The sequence below is a fragment of the Paramormyrops kingsleyae genome, chromosome 16 (genome assembly GCF_048594095.1).
Source record: "Paramormyrops kingsleyae isolate MSU_618 chromosome 16, PKINGS_0.4, whole genome shotgun sequence".
In the NCBI taxonomy this organism is placed as follows: Eukaryota; Metazoa; Chordata; class Actinopteri; order Osteoglossiformes; family Mormyridae; genus Paramormyrops; species Paramormyrops kingsleyae.
In genome coordinates, this window is record NC_132812.1 from 8,249,763 (window position 1) to 8,266,888 (window position 17,126).

The 17,126-nt window shown below is 40.7% G+C and overlaps 1 protein-coding gene across 2 annotated transcripts in view; it reads left to right on the forward strand.

The window, feature by feature from the left end:
- The window catches only part of prkx (protein kinase X-linked), a 30,830-nt gene extending 14,689 nt beyond the window's left edge, over nucleotides 1-16,141 (forward strand). The window contains exons 2-9 of one of the 2 annotated variants that reach the window (XR_002839455.2): nucleotides 44-212; nucleotides 743-1,006; nucleotides 5,312-5,431; nucleotides 9,586-9,681; nucleotides 11,348-11,405; nucleotides 11,862-11,935; nucleotides 13,657-13,734; nucleotides 14,121-14,258. Coding sequence is in view for 1 of the 2 variants with exons in the window: in XM_023821643.2 (XP_023677411.1) it covers nucleotides 44-212; nucleotides 743-1,006; nucleotides 5,312-5,431; nucleotides 9,586-9,681; nucleotides 11,348-11,405; nucleotides 13,657-13,734; nucleotides 14,121-14,246 (911 nt within the window). In the remaining variant the exon portion in view is untranslated. Of the gene's footprint in view, nucleotides 1-43; nucleotides 213-742; nucleotides 1,007-5,311; nucleotides 5,432-9,585; nucleotides 9,682-11,347; nucleotides 11,406-11,861; nucleotides 11,936-13,656; nucleotides 13,735-14,120; nucleotides 14,272-14,865 lie in introns of those variants that run through there. The other variant, XM_023821643.2, reaches the window with a different exon arrangement.
- Nucleotides 16,142-17,126: the final 985 nt, after the last annotated feature.

Here is a 17,126-nt window from a genome sequence, read left to right on the forward strand (position 1 = left end):
CACTGTTCCCCAGCTCCTGCTGACATGCGCCTCTACCACGCAGGAACCGGGACGTTCGGCCGAGTGTTTCTCGTGAAAGACAGAAAAGCCAACGGCTACTTTGCACTGAAGGCAATGAAGATCCCAGAAGTGATTCGCCTGAAACAGGAGCAGCACGTCCACAACGAGAAGGCAGTTCTTACGGAGGTGAACCACCCCTTCCTAATCAGGCTGTGAGTATCGCTTCCTGTTTCCCTCAGTTTAACAGAACATGCTCAGATACATATTTACATGCATGCAGAATCATCTGCCACGATTCCACTGCCCAGAAGTATTTTACAATGGTGTTCTGCTCTTGGGTTATTCCTCTTAAGTATTACTATAAAGGTTAAAAACCTTCTAAAAACCATTTCTGAGAATTATTTGAAACTATTTTGTGCATTATGTGATTGAATTCAGTAAAAATATGGATATTTATTCATATGCTTTTGTACTTAATTACTTTATTTTCTAGCCATTCTTTTCACATAGTAAGTTTCAGTTCAGAATAATACAGTATGCCTTAAGTTTTTTGACGGGATAAAAGGATGACAAATCCTGTGTTTAGATGCTGAGGCGGCTTTCCAATTACAGTGCTGTTTTTCCTGGCGTGGAAAATGGGGCTGTCTGCTTCCGCTGCCTTGTGTTGCTGCTGAGTGATTGGGACCCTGGTTTCTTCAGCTGTGGGGAAAGCTGCCTTTCGCACCTGCGCTCTGCTCCTCAGGTTTTGGACGCACCACGACGAGCGCTTCCTCTACATGCTGATGGAATACATAGCCGGCGGCGAGCTCTTCAGCTATCTGCGAAACCGGGGCAGGTTCAATAACAGCACGGGCCTCTTCTACACCGCGGAGATCGTGTGCGCCATCGAGTACCTGCACTCCAAGGAGATCGTTTACAGAGACTTGAAACCCGAGAATATACTGCTGGACAGTGAAGGGCACATCAAGCTCACAGACTTCGGCTTCGCTAAAAAACTGAGCGACAGGTAATGGTCACCTCTTTGCTAAGTGGGGTGCATGAGGTTTGATAAAAGCATTACACTGCACTTCATCGCATTCAAGGTGATGGAAGCAAGCTGGGGTAAATATGTCTAAATATTATAGGGGTAAACCTGATACAGTATCCAAGTGCAAACAGTGTTTATTTCTGGCACTTTGTGTGCTTCTGAAATATCCTCATGTGATTATTTTAGTTAAAATCAAACTTTATCTAGTAAGGGATAAACCTGTTAAAGCTGATTTACACTTCTGCGTTGAGCCTATGCAGAGCTTACGCTGTGGCCTCCACCATCCCGAACATTTATACTCGTGCACTGGTGCGTCTGTGTCGATCAGCAATTACACCAGCAAAGCTCTAATTGGCTGAAAATGGGTGGTTTAATTTTTAGTGTCAAAGGAGCAAAAACTTAACAAGCTTTGCAATTCTAATGATTTTTCTTTCTCAATATTATCTAATATATGTTTGAAAATCAGTTTAAAGTTTGCAGCCCCACTTTTGCACGAGCTGTGTATGCGTTCCCTGAGCCAATCATAAGCAGTTTTATCCTACCCGTTTAAATCACTCACAGATGGGTCTGAGAGAAATGTATTTATTGTTAGCTCCTTTTTAGCTTTATAAATATTGTAGTATTTATTGCAAAAAATCACCAACATCATTTGTATACGAGGAAGTGCAATGCTACCAAGCGGAGCAGTCACAGTTGCTGCAGTCTGCATTGCCGCGAGGTATAGTTTCTGGGGAGGTGCACGTCAGAATACGGCGCAGGGTATACGACTATGGCGGACCTACGGTGTAGATTTTACACTGGAGTATAAATCAGCATTTAGCAGTATAGTGTATCAGTAGAGTTTGCGTGGTCCACTTGTATTGCTTGGGTTTACTGTGAGTACTCCTGTTTGCCCATGAGTAAATTGCCCATAGTATGATTGTGTGTGCCCTGCGATGGCCTGGCATTCCACCCAGGGTGTTTCTGGGGATAGGCTTCAGGTTTCCCTGTGACTCTGACTCAGAGAAGCGGTTCAACTTGGATGGATGGATCGATTGATTAGCATGCATTAAACTCTTGGAAATGTTTAGACATTTGTGCCATGTGACTATTCAGTTCAGGATTTCTCTGCCTTAATGTAATTCAAGCAAAACACAAAAGCTTATGATTCAATTTTCCATACATCTGGATAGTAATAAACGTATCTGTAGTGGATGTTTCTCTGATGCGTAAGCATCCTGCTCATATAATGGAAAACAATAACACTGAACAAATGCAGCTGGAAGACGACTTCACCATCAGTAATGGGCCGTTGGCTACCCAGGGTTTTTCGCACAACAGTAATTGCATTCACAGTGCCATCTAGTGGCCATCTTTCAGAGAACATCGTCAGTTTAGCCAGCCTTGACTGTCGCGACCAAATCTGTTTTGATTTGATGTGTAGTGAAGAGGAGCAAGCTGCTTTTTTTTCCTTTCAAAATAGTAAATGTTTGAGAGCATGGGAACATTTTATATGTGGGTGTGAAGCATTTTATAAACCTCAGTTTGATGTGATTAGTGTACGTCTGGAGATAAATCTTCCACATCTCTGAACAGTGCAGAACTGCAAGCCTCTGGGATAGTGTCATAGTGCAGAATGTCTATAGTGAGATTTGGCTGCATAGCTGGTCACGTGTCTGTTAATAAAAGAATAGATTAACTAGCCTCTGCCTACTCTGCAATTGCTTAAGTTGCTTAGGCAACTGGGTAATTTCAGACATCCTTCATAACTGATAGAATTAAGATTACAGTACATAAAGTTTAATGTTAAATGTTAAGTGCCACAAAAACTGTTGCACCATAATGAGCCTCTGTTAACCTGAGACCCATGTGTTGGCGTGTGTAGTGGTATCCAGAAAGACGTACGGTAATGACTCCTGGTCCAGTGGTCGATAGAAAATGGTGACAACACGAGGAATAAAGGCAAGCATTTGTTGACATTGTGACAGCCTAGAAAGGCAGTAGGAACGAGGAGAAGGTTAGCCTTTATGGTAGGTCCTTGGCTGCTTTATGATGCATCATCAACTGTCACTGCATCACCACATCTTGTTTTGTGTTGAGAGGTCAGTGAGTGAACCAGGGTGTGCTTTTATCTGCTGATGCCTTGACCATAAGTATAAGAGCACTCAGAAGTTCTGCTCTGATGCGGATGAGACTAGGACTGCAACTGTAATATTTTGACATTTTTCTTTCTCTGTATTCTTTCATTATTCTTTAGAATGCTCTACTCATATACTTCCCTACAATAGCCAGCTTGGGTTTCTTGCCTCTCTTCCCTCTGCTTTTAAAAAAAATCCTTTCAGTTGTAATCATTTTGTGCCTAATTATCACGATGTCCACTCTGCCTTAAGAATACAAACTGGAAATGGAAAAAGTTGCCAATTTGGCTAAAGTATCTGAGTAACCATCATAGATTATAACTTTTTTTTTTTAAACATTGTTTTTGAACTGATCAAATTTATAGAGTTGTTATCTGTTGCAGCCTTATATGGTGAGCCTGCACCGAGGCCAAATGAGTCCTTGAGAAGAGAGACCGACAGTGTCACTACAAACTCAATTTCCCCCCTAGTGGGCACAAGAGGCAGCCATTAGAGCTTGGGCCCCGAATGGAAACAAGGTCTTGCGTCGTAAATGAAATCTTGATTTGCCATGTCGCCTAGCCATTTCAGGTGTGCTTGAGTCAAGGTGTCCAAGTCAGAATTACAGGTTAGCTGATCGATTGTGATCACTTGGTAAGTTTAGATTTTTGTCTACTTCATTAGCCTCATCCTTAACATTAAACGCAATGCATCTAGCGCTAGTGCAAAATAAATTGTGCATAACCATGAACCTGGTGCTTCTGGAGTAGAATGAGCAATCAGGGTACTTCAGTTAAGTGTCTAAAGAAATTCTGTATAGTAAAAATTACATCTCTGCATATATGAGCTGCATAATCAAAAGATTTGGTTAACATCATTTGTGTAGAAAAAGGGGCATTTGCAGTCTCTGCAGGTAGAGTCTAGGACCCAGTAACTCTAGCCATCTGCCTGACCAGCATCACACATGAGTAGAACTGCCGCCACCATGGCAACAGTCATTACAGACCAAGCAGCCAATTAACACGCTGTCTGAATACAGCGAGGAAGCAGCGGGACCCTAACTGCCCAAGCAGAGAGGACTCACCTTGTGATAACGGGGCGGGTGGATGTTTTACACGCTTGCCGTATGGCAAACACCTGTGGAGAACTTCTCACTACTTCAAGGAGGACAATATCATGCCTTCCAGGCCTGATGCGTTACACAAAGAGCCTGAAGTACAAATTCTATGCCCTCAGCTTTTATCCTGCTACCTTTCGCTCCCTGTAGCCTTCCTATGGTGCTACCAGGCAAGTCTACATTAAACGGATAACCAGTTTATCACCAGGTCGTTCATAATCATGCCGCTGTTGCCGGTGATAGACTGTCCAACACCAATTACCTTGTAGCCTCGTCTCATTACGGTGGCTCCCCACGTTTTTTCCGTTTCCTGTGATATCCTGTCCCTAGCCGTGGCTAACGAGTCTATCTGAAGCACATGTCCCGCTGAATGCTACAGCTGCAGCTGAGCGATGGCGTGAGCAGCTAATCCGCTCAACGCCAAGTGAAGCAAATGGCTTTTAAAAATGAGTCAAACTGTAATTCGGTTTCCGGCTCCCCTGTACCGTAGCTACTGTGCAGCATCTAAGGTGTTTGTACTGATTGAATAACTGTGAGTTCATACTATTTGAGAACCTTTACTGATGCAGAAAATAAGAATTCTGAGTAAAGCATTCGACTTCATTGCTGGGTTCTCATGACTGGGCTCCCGAAACCAGATGATTTGCTGACTCAGATGCTAAGCAATTTAAAGCCTTTAATTTAAAATTCTATTACGATTTCTTTTGCCAAGAAGCTACGTATCTTACATGCTCAGGGTGTAAAGCTGCCCCGATTTTGCCCAGTTTCATCGATTGCCATTGCAGTCCCCTGATCCAGCTTGAGCCTTCCGCCAGCCCCAAAACCCTGGAAATGGAAAATATTTAGAAAAACATTCCCACCTAATAAATATCGAGTTCAGCCTGGTTGTCTACAAAAGCTTTGTAACAGCATTGTCAAATGAAGATGGCTCCCTTCAGTGTTAAAGTCTGCTTTTTAAAAATGCCTCTGGAACAATGATTAGTGCCAAATAATGTAGTTTGTTGTTTTTGCTTTTTAGATTAGCGACTCTGTGTGACGTGTGTCTACGGCCCTCTTTTCATGCCTGCACAGGACCTGGACTCTCTGTGGAACCCCAGAGTACCTGGCGCCCGAGGTGATTCAGAGCAAAGGTCACGGCCGAGCTGTGGACTGGTGGGCTCTGGGGGTCCTCGTCTTTGAGATGCTCTCTGGGTAAGTCACCACACCACTTGAGGGGCGCGTCTGTAATGTGTGTCTGCTTCTTTATCTCCCTGGTACTCTCAGCGTGGACATTAATAGTCAATGCTTCACGTTGGACCATGAACACAATATGTATGGAGTTACAATGGTCTCTTTGGTAATAGGTCCCTATTAGTAATGAGAAGGTCTGTATTTCATAGTGTGCTGTATTTGTGATGGTAGGACATCACTCTAGATGCTCCTGTAAGTGTCCAAACTGGTGTCTTCTGCTCGTGGGACTCCCTTGGCAGGGTCGCAGTGACAGTGGAGAAGCCCTTTCAGTGTCTCTGGAGAGCTCAGTCTCTCTGAAAAGTGCTGTGAGCATCAGCTGCTCCCTGAAGTGGTCCACCATGGGGTTTCTCTGTCTCTCAGAACTCCCTTCCGTTCAAATAGCCTGACTGGAAAAATACTGCAGCACTGCATCAGAGTGGCTTTGGTTCTGCCCGGATGTTTTTCTTTAGTGTTTTCGCACCCAGGTGGGCCGTCGATATCCCCGGCTTTGTGTCTTGGAATACAGCATGTCGATTTAGGTTCTTGTGCTACAGGAAACATCAGAATACATGCTGCTTCAGCAGTTTGACTTTCTCAGTTTCTCATGTGTGCCCGAGGGCTTATTGCCGGCTATCAGTTTATAAAAATCTGAAAAGCCCTGGAGAAAGCCGCAGGAGATCAGGATCTTCAAGGGAAACAGCAGCTCCCATGTTATCTCCATCTAACGCCCATGTCGCAGTCAGGATGAAAATATGTTCAGCATCTTGTAGTAAGACCGAGAAATTTAGTACCAAGCTCAGCTCTTTCCTGGGTAGTTCTCACCTCACCTCAGTGCTTTAGTTCCATTTCTGCAACGCCCCTACTGGAGGGTGGTTTGAAATTCACAAAGAATATCTGCATGCTTTAACTCTGTTAAGAAAATGAGTGATCAATAAAGCACTTAAGGAATATATGGTAAATAAATATATTAATAATATATTAATATATTAATAAGAAAAGGACTAACAAAATCGGTGGTGGACCTTGAGATCCATCTTTAGAGGACAGTGTATTGGACCTCGCATGCTTCAGAATAAAGAACAGTAATGAGCACTTTCTTCTAATAATTTTGATTTAAAGGCATATGCAGGTCATTTTTGATTAGATTATATCAAATTTATTGATCCCTTACTTTTATAAGTAGGTTATCCATTACATTTACAGCTCTCCATGCATGGTCGGTGATGGTGTGCTACAACAAATGTGCATTGCTGGCCCATTGAGTATTTATGGTGATGGATTTATCTGTCCAGTGGAGGGCAGTCTTAGGTCTTTTGATGTGGAGACTTTGCAAACGTGGTGGACAAGTCACTGTACTGCGCACATAATTTGGATTGCCAATTTCAGAAAAACATGGTAGTTTTATGGCTGCAGTAATTCACAGTGCTATATTAGAAGTAAAATTGGGTAAACTGTTGCTGTGGTTACAGAAGGCAAAGACATCGCCCTTTGCCTGCAAATACAAGTAACCGCTGTGTCCCTTTCCACATATCTTTTAATTCCCCCTATAAATCCATGTATTCAGATTATTGGTCAGTGATAAACTGCACAGAGAAAGAATGTTACAGCTTGTAGGACCTGTTTGCTGCATGTTAACTGCATTTGTATATTTTGCCAAGCTATAACTTGTGTTAAATGAAGTATTTCTGTCTGCCTTAGATCTTAGATTTCTTTAGCTGTGTGGTTTTGACTTCACTCTTCAAAGTATAGCAAGTACATTGACGATCAGTGCTCCAGTCAGGATTTTGGTCTGTTGACCTTCAGTCCAGAGCCAAACCCCAAAACTGCTGATCATTCAGAGCCCTTCTCCACAGGGACACCCGGCACCCGTGGACACCTCCCCCACCTCCTTTTCACAAGTGTGACCCGTGCATGAATGGCAGGACCAGAGGGGCTGTTAATGTTGGCCTGCACCCCCCATTGGCCAGATCTCAAACGGTCAAACAGGATGGTCGTTTTTCTTTCCATGCTTTTCTTTGAGAGCAAATAAAATGCCTAGTGCAGGATTTCAGCACCAGCGTGAGAAACTTCAGCAGAAGGTATACGACCAGAACTCTGTGGGCTCTTGAAATCTACTATGATATAATCTACTGGGCAATTCGGGGCTTTAAGTCGTTTTCCGATGAAGCGTCATGTTGTCTGAAGCAAGCTGAGGAAAACAAAGTACTTCGTATATTTGAAGGCAGTGTCTAACCTCCATAAAGGGGACAGAAAAAGCCCACCACCCTCCCTGTCATTCTGCAGTGAATCGGGTGCCCCTTTGAAGTGACCGCTCCTATAATGGATGTCCTTCTTTGCCCCTGGCTGCAACCACAGAAGTCAGCTTTCAAGAGCCAAAACAAATGGCCCTTTGAGCCTGGAGGCCGAATGCGCTCAAGACAGTGTGCTTTAGTCAAAGGTGTAGCGACGCTTGTTTGTAGATGAAGACCATCTTCCCCAACTCCCAGTTAACGAGAACTTCCAGCCTCTGCGATGAACTCTGCAATATTATGTAGCCATGTATCTGCATCACCTGTGAAGTTTTCCAGAGCATCTGAAATCGAAAGAATTCTTCTTGACAACTCGCCCTCTGGATAGAAGCAGGCCCTTAATTGAAATAGTGCGTATGCTCATATTCTACTGACAGAGTTCGCCGGCTGTTTATGCTGCTCTTTTTGCTCCACTTGATTTATGTTGCTCTTCTGAAAGTTTATTGGCTCATCTGTATATTTCACAGTGAGGAATAAAGAAATTCAGCTGTTAACTGTTTTCTTATCGCTAACTCGTGTTTCAAAGCAAATTCTGAAACCCGCTTTCACCGTGGCCGCTTTTGGTAAAGCTCATACTGCTATCCTAATAGTATTTAAAAAGTATCGATGACCATTAATCGTGATATTGGCCATGTCTCAGGTGTTATATAAAACTCATGGCAGCTGTTACATAACCAGAGGTGCTGCTAATACTGCAACTGTCAACTTGCCAGGTATGGCAGGCAATACAACAGCAGTCTGGAGCCCCAGCTTCATCCAGATTAGCTATGCTTGTCTGTCACATACTTCTTTATAAGCAGCTTATAGGTATGTTAGCTGCTCTGAACTTTCCAGTAGCCATTTTCTCCATTTTAACTATTAGGTAACCAGCTGCCTTTCAAGTCTCTAATGCCCCCAGTGAAGTATCAGGATGATGTGGGACTCGTCCGACTGCTGTGGTTCCTGTCTTTCCTCCCTTAAACCTTTGCCCAGTCATGCGGTTGTTGGAATAATAAGGGTTCTGGTTCTCAGAAGAATCCGGATGTTCTCTTACATCCTACTGACCTTAACCTGCAAAATGCATTAGAATAACCAAATAACTCGCCCTGAAGTTATAAAACACAGGAAGGCAATTCTTTAACTTTTCTGCACTGGCTCCTTTAAGTATTCAGATTTCTAGCAGAGGATTTACACCCCTTTTGGTGGTGTTTTAATAGAGGTAAGGCTCATGTTTTTGCTGGGAGAAACGTTTTGTGAAATTGGCATTTGGTATCACATTTTATTTTGTCACCCTAGAACACTTAATTGTACCGGATTATTCTTGTATTCCTGGTATTCATGTATGCAAATATTATTTAAAATGCATTCATAAGGAAATTCAGAAGGTTTTTTTTAGGTAGGAACGGTAAGAAAGAAGATGACAATAAATAGCATTAATATATATCAATAATGAAGCAGAATTATGGCTTACACAGCTTGTCCGGAAAGTGAATATTCTGGGAAATCTTTTGGCATAATTAATAGATTCACAAGCTTTCCACCATAGCTGCAGACTTTGTTAAAACAAATGAGGTTTTGGGTAAGAGAGAAGGTAACAATGAGACTCCACTGAAGCTTCATGACTGGAGTCTTGGAATTTCATGGATTTGTGTTTCAAAGATTTTTTTATAAGATGCCATTTTTAATGTTGAAAACCACATTAAATATTAAGACAGCTGGAATTCTGGTAGATAACTGTTGACACAGTTGTTGTCTCACAGTTGTTGAGATGAGTAAGATTGAAGTAATGATCAAAATCTTGAATGTTGTGGATAGCATTGCCTGTGTGTGATAATTTGCCTCGCTTGTTTTTTCTTTTCTTTTCTAAAGGTATCCACCATTCTTTGATGACAATCCATTTGGTATTTATCAGAAAATCCTTGCTGGTAAGCTGGAATTCCCTCGGCACTTGGATTTCTATGTCAAGTAAGTTGCTGATTACTCTGAAAATCACATCTGAGGATTTAAAAAGCAAGTCTTTTATCTCCCTTTGTGTGCGAGTAGTGTGTGCATGTAAAGCTGTCAGTTTTTATGTGGTTGTTTATGCTTTATGTATTTCTTATGCATGAGATGAAACTGGGATTTATGTTTAATTTTGCCCAAATGATGAGTAAAATTTCAGAACAGCTGAATACATTGTCTTTCAAAAAGTAGGGGAGAACATCACATTCAGCACTTTCACTTCTCCTTGCATTATTGGAAATGCAAGGGAGATTATGGGCTTTAAGTAGATTTAAGCTGCTTTGTATAGATGATCAATAGCAAGACCAGACAGATCAGCTACAAGATTCCAAATTAGATTTGGAACAGAGCACATAAAGGATGATGAGTACACTATTTCATTACACTGTACATAAAAATCTCTCTTTCTTTAAAGAATATATGACTGCTTTTATACTGTTGGACAGCAGTATCAAGGAAGATAAATTTATGCATTACAAAAGAGAGATATGACTGTGTTTGCTTTTATTTTCAGTGCCACAGTATAATGCAGTGGCAAAAAATTATTACATAGGGTCAGCAAATGTCCACGCCTAAATATCGGAAAGCCAGTTTCTGTTGAATCCTGTCTATGTCTGTTGTCTGTTTGGGCAGTAGGAGATGTAAACATTTGAAGTATCAGAACTCATTTTACACCAATAATCCCTACAAAGCACCTATTTTGGGTGAAGGACAAAATAGTGTAATACTGCATATGTTCTGGATTGTGTTCAAACCGATATTTGTTATAACATCCCAGTAGCATAGACTCAATGAGTTTTGTTGTACATTAGAACTTGCAGTGCAAGTTTTTTATGAAATTTAAAAACAAAAATCATTAAATCTCTACATGAAATATATATGACAGCATGCCATTTCCCAAATGAAGTTCCTATTTCATGTCTGATTTCCACGTGGTTCTCTTGGTTATCCTGCTGGCATTCTCTGTCATCGGGTTGTTTTTATCTGGCGAAAGGGCACCTAATATAGTAGTTGATGTGGGAGTTTCTGTTCTGTTGTTGCTGAGAAGCTCATAAAGTTTCAGTGTGAACTCCTTATTGACATTGAAAATGCACAATGTAAAACTGCTGAAGCTCTTACACTAAAGCTGTGGAATTTAATAAAACCATGGGCTTGATGTGAAAATGAGCTGCTAAAGAAATGTCAGAGGCAGCTTCAGTGTCCTCCTATATATGCCAAAGCTAGACTGGTGCATGGTCACGGTTTCTTCTAAGAGCCCCCTATTCATCCATCTTGCTATGCATTCCGAAGACGACAATAACAGCGTAGTCTTGAGTCCTTTAGTATGCTGCCACTGGTTCACTTCTGTCTTCACTTTGCTCATATTATGTTTTTCAAAGGAAGTTTGTGACTATTTTAAACTCTGCTATTTATAAAATATGTTTCAAGATTACCTGTGGTAAATAAGCAAGAGGTTCAGTTTTTACCCATTAGCAGAAAAGTTGTCATTTTCCATTATGAGTTCCCTTCTTGGCCTATGTTGGACTTTTAGTCTATTTAGTTTGGTGATGAAAGAATCACACTTCATAGTTTCATTTAATGGCATTTTTTTTTTTTTTACTCATCTGAAATATTTTTTTTCCTTCTTAAGAGACCTAATCAAGAAGTTTCTGGTTGTTGATAGAGCTAGAAGGCTGGGGAATATGAAGGTAAGGACCACCACAGGTTCTTTTTTTTAATTCCATTTGTTATTAATATAAGTATTGTAACTGTGTGGTTTATATATGCAAGAGAAAAGACCAAAAAATGCAGTAGAGTAATTGAGAGATTCCCATCCATATCTGGTCATCACAGTCCCTCTCAACCTTAAACACCTCAAGACTCTACTCAACCTAGGTGCATTTATGACTACTTGGCTACATGTTGGTTGTTCACTATCTGCCTTACTTAATCGTCACTTTAGATAAGAGGCTGCTAAACAAAGTATTTATCTATATCCTCCAATGATTTCCCTCATGTCTGGACTATCTTAGTAGCACCATTTTTGTATCTGTACATCCAGCTGACACCTGTAGGTACATATTTTACACCCAATCCTGTTTTTGAAGTGTTATCTGCTGCCATAAGCCCAGTTTCTCCTTGTTCCTCCCATGTTCCTCCTACAGAACTTAGTTGTGGTTTCTGAGAGTCTGCATCTAGATTTGCCTGCTGTATCTACTGAGGATTCTTCCATCCCAAGGTGATGAGTATGGAGAATTGGCTGGATAGCTTGAGGAAGAAAGTGGATGGATAGTTGGCCTGCCTGAAATCTCCATACAGGAGGTTCATAAATTCAGCTGCAGGTCCACGCTGCAGTTTACATATGGATGGATTCACAACATCCAGATATTTTAGGAGAAAATATTACTGGATTCTCCTTTTGGGAGAATCCAGAAGAAAGTTTTTCCAAAACCATCTACATATGAATGGAGTCCAAGCTTTGATTAATTTTTCTCGACATGTTAAACAGAAACCATATGCTAAAATGAATCACTTTGTGATTCCTCTTACATCACAGATTGGCATGACTCGTGGCTTTAAGTCTTACTATATTTTTCCTGAGAGTAGAGCGTACTTCACAGACTGTACTGGCAGCCGATGAAGCAGAAACATCGAAGATGCCACCCATGTAACAAATGCATCACAGCGAAACGCTGGGTATAAGCACTTCCTACATTGGTCCCCAAGTAGATACTCAGCGATAATTTGATGTCACTGTCAAAAAAAAGTTCTTGAAGGAATGATCCAAATCAAGGGTTCTTGGGAAGAGACTTTTGACATTTGGGTAGATGACTCATTTAGGAAAAGAATCACAAGAAAGAATACAGTTGCTCCGGTAGATGATACTGTACATAATAATGCATATGTAAGTTTTAAAATTGTATTTGATTGGTAAAATTGTGGGATATCTGGCCCTGGTGGAAGAGTGAGCAGAACCAAACAGAATGTTACATGAGGAGCCAAAACGACATAGTCTTTTCGGCTGAGTCGCTAATGCTGGTCATGGGCCAGGGGTGGGGCGTCGGGGTCTGTGGTGTGCTATGGAACAAGAGAAGAAAAACATAGTGCAGGCTTACGTAACGATCCATAAAAAGGATCCTGGTGGAAGTAAATGGAAGTTCACCTGAGTTCACCCCACCCTGGGAAACCTAGTCTTCTCTTATAGTTTGAATATCAGCTTTATTTTTAGGATGTAGTGCTACACTAGAACACTGGACTACTGCGGGTATACAGTAGTCCCTCCTATCTGTGGGTGATGCATTCCAAGACCTACTGTGGATAGCTGAAACCGTGGATAATGGCAGACTTTTCACGGACCACTTATGACCCGTGATTTTCATGTATATACATATGGAAATTGATAAATTGCACATAGTAAAGACATTACCAACATTACATACAATAATAATAAAGTACATTGTACTTTATTATACAGTACTGCGCGCTGTCTTGAATTTTCATTCAAGACATTGAGTTTTCTCAGTCACCATGAGTCACAGAGACATTGACAGGTCCTTGTGTGTTAACCAGAGTGTAGTATTTGCCTATCTTATTCTGGGATTCCCAGGGGGAAATGATCCCAGTTTCTCAGCTGTTTATGAGCTGCTCTGTGTTTGTATTAGTGTTGTCATATCTCATCACCAGGAAGGTGATCTCTGTAGAGGTAGGGAAAACAAACTTCCCCTGGAGTTAGCCCCCAAGCGCAAGTGGAGCGTGCAGAATTGGCGATAACAGCTGTATTTACACAGGCTAATGTGGAGGCTTCCCCAAGCCCTGTAACTTGGCAAGCGTGACATATTGCTAACAGGCAACATTTATCTAAGAGAATGGCGCAGTTTTTTAAGTAACACAAGGAATATTAGGCAGTCAGTGGCTAAGGGAATAACCCGTCACCTTCGACGGTAAAACTCTGTCTTCCAGAACGGAGCGGATGATGTGAAAAAACACAGATGGTTCAAATCTATAGACTGGGAGGGTGTGCCACTGCGGAAGCTGAAGGTGAGAATCGCTCAAGAGCCGCATGGGACATTAAAGGAAATCTAATTTAAAATGCCTGACCTAGAGGAGGCAGCTAACCTTGACTGACTTTACTCTATGGCAGTATTTTGTAAAACTAGCATTATTAAAAACATTGACACCGAACTGAATACATTTTAATATCTCTCTTCCTCTTCCAGTGTATATTTATGGTAGCCTATTGCTAAAATTAAGGAAAGGTAAATGTACCTAAATTTTATTTTTAGCTATAGGTATTTTCATGTAAAATTTTTAAATATATGGCTTTTTATGTATTTGCTGTGTTTTCCTTTCCATTCATGTCCCTCATGCTGAAATATCTCCATGCATGTGCTGCATGTGATTAACAGTTTTTGCCAATGCCTTAGCCTCCAATAGTCCCAAAAGTTACCCACGACGGGGACACGTCGAACTTTGATGCATATCCTGAAGATGAGTGGAAAAAGGAGGCTCCAGTACATCCCAAGGACCTCGAAATCTTCAAGAACTTCTGAAAGGTCTTCGGCATTGAAGCAGCAGGTAAAGATGCCCTTTTCTGCCCTCTGGACTGTTAACCTTTCTACCTTTCTTCTGGTTTTTGTGCACACTGTAGTAACTCTGCCTTTGGCATGTGCTCTGGATCAATGGGAGAAGTGCATTTCTAAATTTAACCCAGCCTCTCTCCGAGAACATTATTACGACCCGTATGCGATCCGCAGGCTCTCTTAGTGCCTTTTGCAGTGAGATGCTCTTGCCAAGTCTCTCATGTGCTGGAGGTGATGGCTTCCAGCTCCTGACGCTATGGAAACACTGCTGGTGTTGAAAATGGGGCAGCTCTCACTGCGTGTCTCACGTGGCTCTGTGCAGCCAGGATTCTCTAATAGCAGCTTAATCCATAACAATAACGGCATAATCCATAATAATAACAATAGAAAGATTTTTTTTTTGTTTGTTCCTCTCATCCACGTTTTATATGTTGACTTCAGATGCTCTTTGCTAGGGGTAGAAGAAGAACTACATAATATGATCATTCAGCCCTGGCCTCTCCAATTACTAAAGTCCTAGTGCACACAAATTTTTTAATAACCTCTGTTGCTGTATTGGAAAAATAATTTCTTTTTTTCTTTATTTCAGTCTAGGTGCTGCCTCCGTAATTCAACTGAACTGCTCAAGTTTTTCAACCGTCCTCTTCCAATGAAGCATTATTCAGTGGCTCTAAATCCACAATGAATGTTTTTTTTATTTTTATTTTAATACCAGTCTTGTTTTGAATTTTTGAAATACGTTAATGTATTTCACTACAGGGAAAATGTGCAGTTTCTTTGAGGTTTGCAGCTAATAACTGTAAAAGTGAATGGAAAAGGATTTGAAGTCTAGGCACCTGGTTGGGATGTTTTGCAAATTAGCTATTGAGTTTTATTTCAGCAGAAATGTTACATGATGCAAAGCATGGGAATCAGGCATTGAATCTTTGTCATCACAACGGTACAGGTAACGTGTATAAAAATATACTTCTGAAGCTATCACATCATGCACATGAACAAGTCTACAGGCATATACCTCAAAATGGTACTGTAGATTTTTTTATATACAGCACATAGTTATATTGATATTGTTTTGCTGCTGAACATCAAATTGGATACATTGAAAGAGAAAGTAATATAAATTACTGTGGAGGTATTGCATGGTAAATCCAATTCTTCCAGTTTTGAACTATATATATATTTTTTTCGTATTGCGTAATCATTCTGCTGAGCAGTGTGTTTAACACAGAAATTGTATAACAACAAAATCAGGTCCAGTTAAAACAACAAAAGCCACGTGGCTGACATTACTGATTAATGAACTGAACTGGGTCAAGCCTTTTTCTCCTAAAACTGACCCCTCTCACTGAAGATGCTTGTAAAACCAACTGTTATATCAGAGTAAATATAGGAACAAAACAACATCCCAGTGCATAATTTTAAAGCATTCTCATTACCAAATGCACTGATGAAACTGAGAATTAATTTGGTGCTAAAATTTTCTATTATTTAATATTTACTTGTCAAGTGATTTTGGTTTATTTATGTCTTTGATGTTCTAAAACATTGAATGAATTTTTATATCTGTTACCAATGCCTTTTTTTACTACCTTATTTTACCTTATTTTAATGCGCTGCCTTTTTTTAACCAGGACATGTCTCGTTCTTCAGTAATACGTCCATTGTTAATTATTGTTGTAGCATTTTAATGTTTGGGAAAATGATGACAATGATGGCAGTTCGCACATCTTTAAATATGGTTTTAATATTCATAATGTTCTGCCTTTTTGGGAGGTTGTATGTGTATTACCACTGTGTTTCCTACAGCCAAAACCAGTTTCTGAATTGCAGATTGAAATACAGATGATTAAATCATCACTTGAGTTTGTCATGTTTCTTTAAGAACTCATTTTGTCATTAATTTGTATAATGTTTTGATTAGGTATAGTTTGATCTGTTTGGTCTTTTAAAGTACTTCACATAATTTTACTATATACTCTGCCCGGCCAAAAAAAAAAGTCGGCATTTGAATTTTTTGTTGGACCGCCTTTAGCTTTGATTATGGTGCGCATTTGGCATGCCATTGTTTCCACAGGCTTATGCAACATCTCACCCTTTATTTTCATCCAGATTTGCATTCATTTCTCACAAAAATCCTATACTGACAAGTGAGTTGAACCACTCCATAAAGCCTCCTTCAGCACATCCCAAAGACCTTCAATGGGGTTAAGGTCACAACTCTGTGGTGACCGAGTCATACGTGAAAATGATTCCTCATGCTCCCTGAACCACTCTTTGACAATTCGAACCCAATGAATCTTGGCATTCTTGTCCTGGAACATGCCCATGCCAACAGGGAAGAAAAAAATCCATTGATGATGGATGGAGGTGTAACCTGGCCATTCAGTAGATTCAGGTACTCAGCTTTACTTTATTGCTGCATAACGTTGCAGGGCTGTAATAATGATCCAGTCATTGGCTCATAGGTATTTGCTGATATATATTGAAATGGCGACTTTTTTTTTGGCTGGGCAGTATATAAAACCATTTCTTTTGTAGACAGCAACTGTTTCTGTATGGGAGTAAGTACCGTCATGCACGGTAGTAAATGCTTTTCCAGCTGTGAGTCCTTTCAAAAGAAAGCTGGGGAAGGAATCCTTTTGTTCAGATAACAAATGGGATTGTATGCATTTTAACCAGACTTTTAATCCCCAGGCATTTGTTGTCTGTTTTTTGGAGAGCAGGAAATGAAATATGCTACTTTGAGCAGCCTTTCAGAATTAGCTATTTTCACCACCTTCAATCGATTTGCCGCGATAGAAAGGACAAAGTCCTCCAAGGACAGCTGCCATAAGTCTTGAAGCTCAGGGC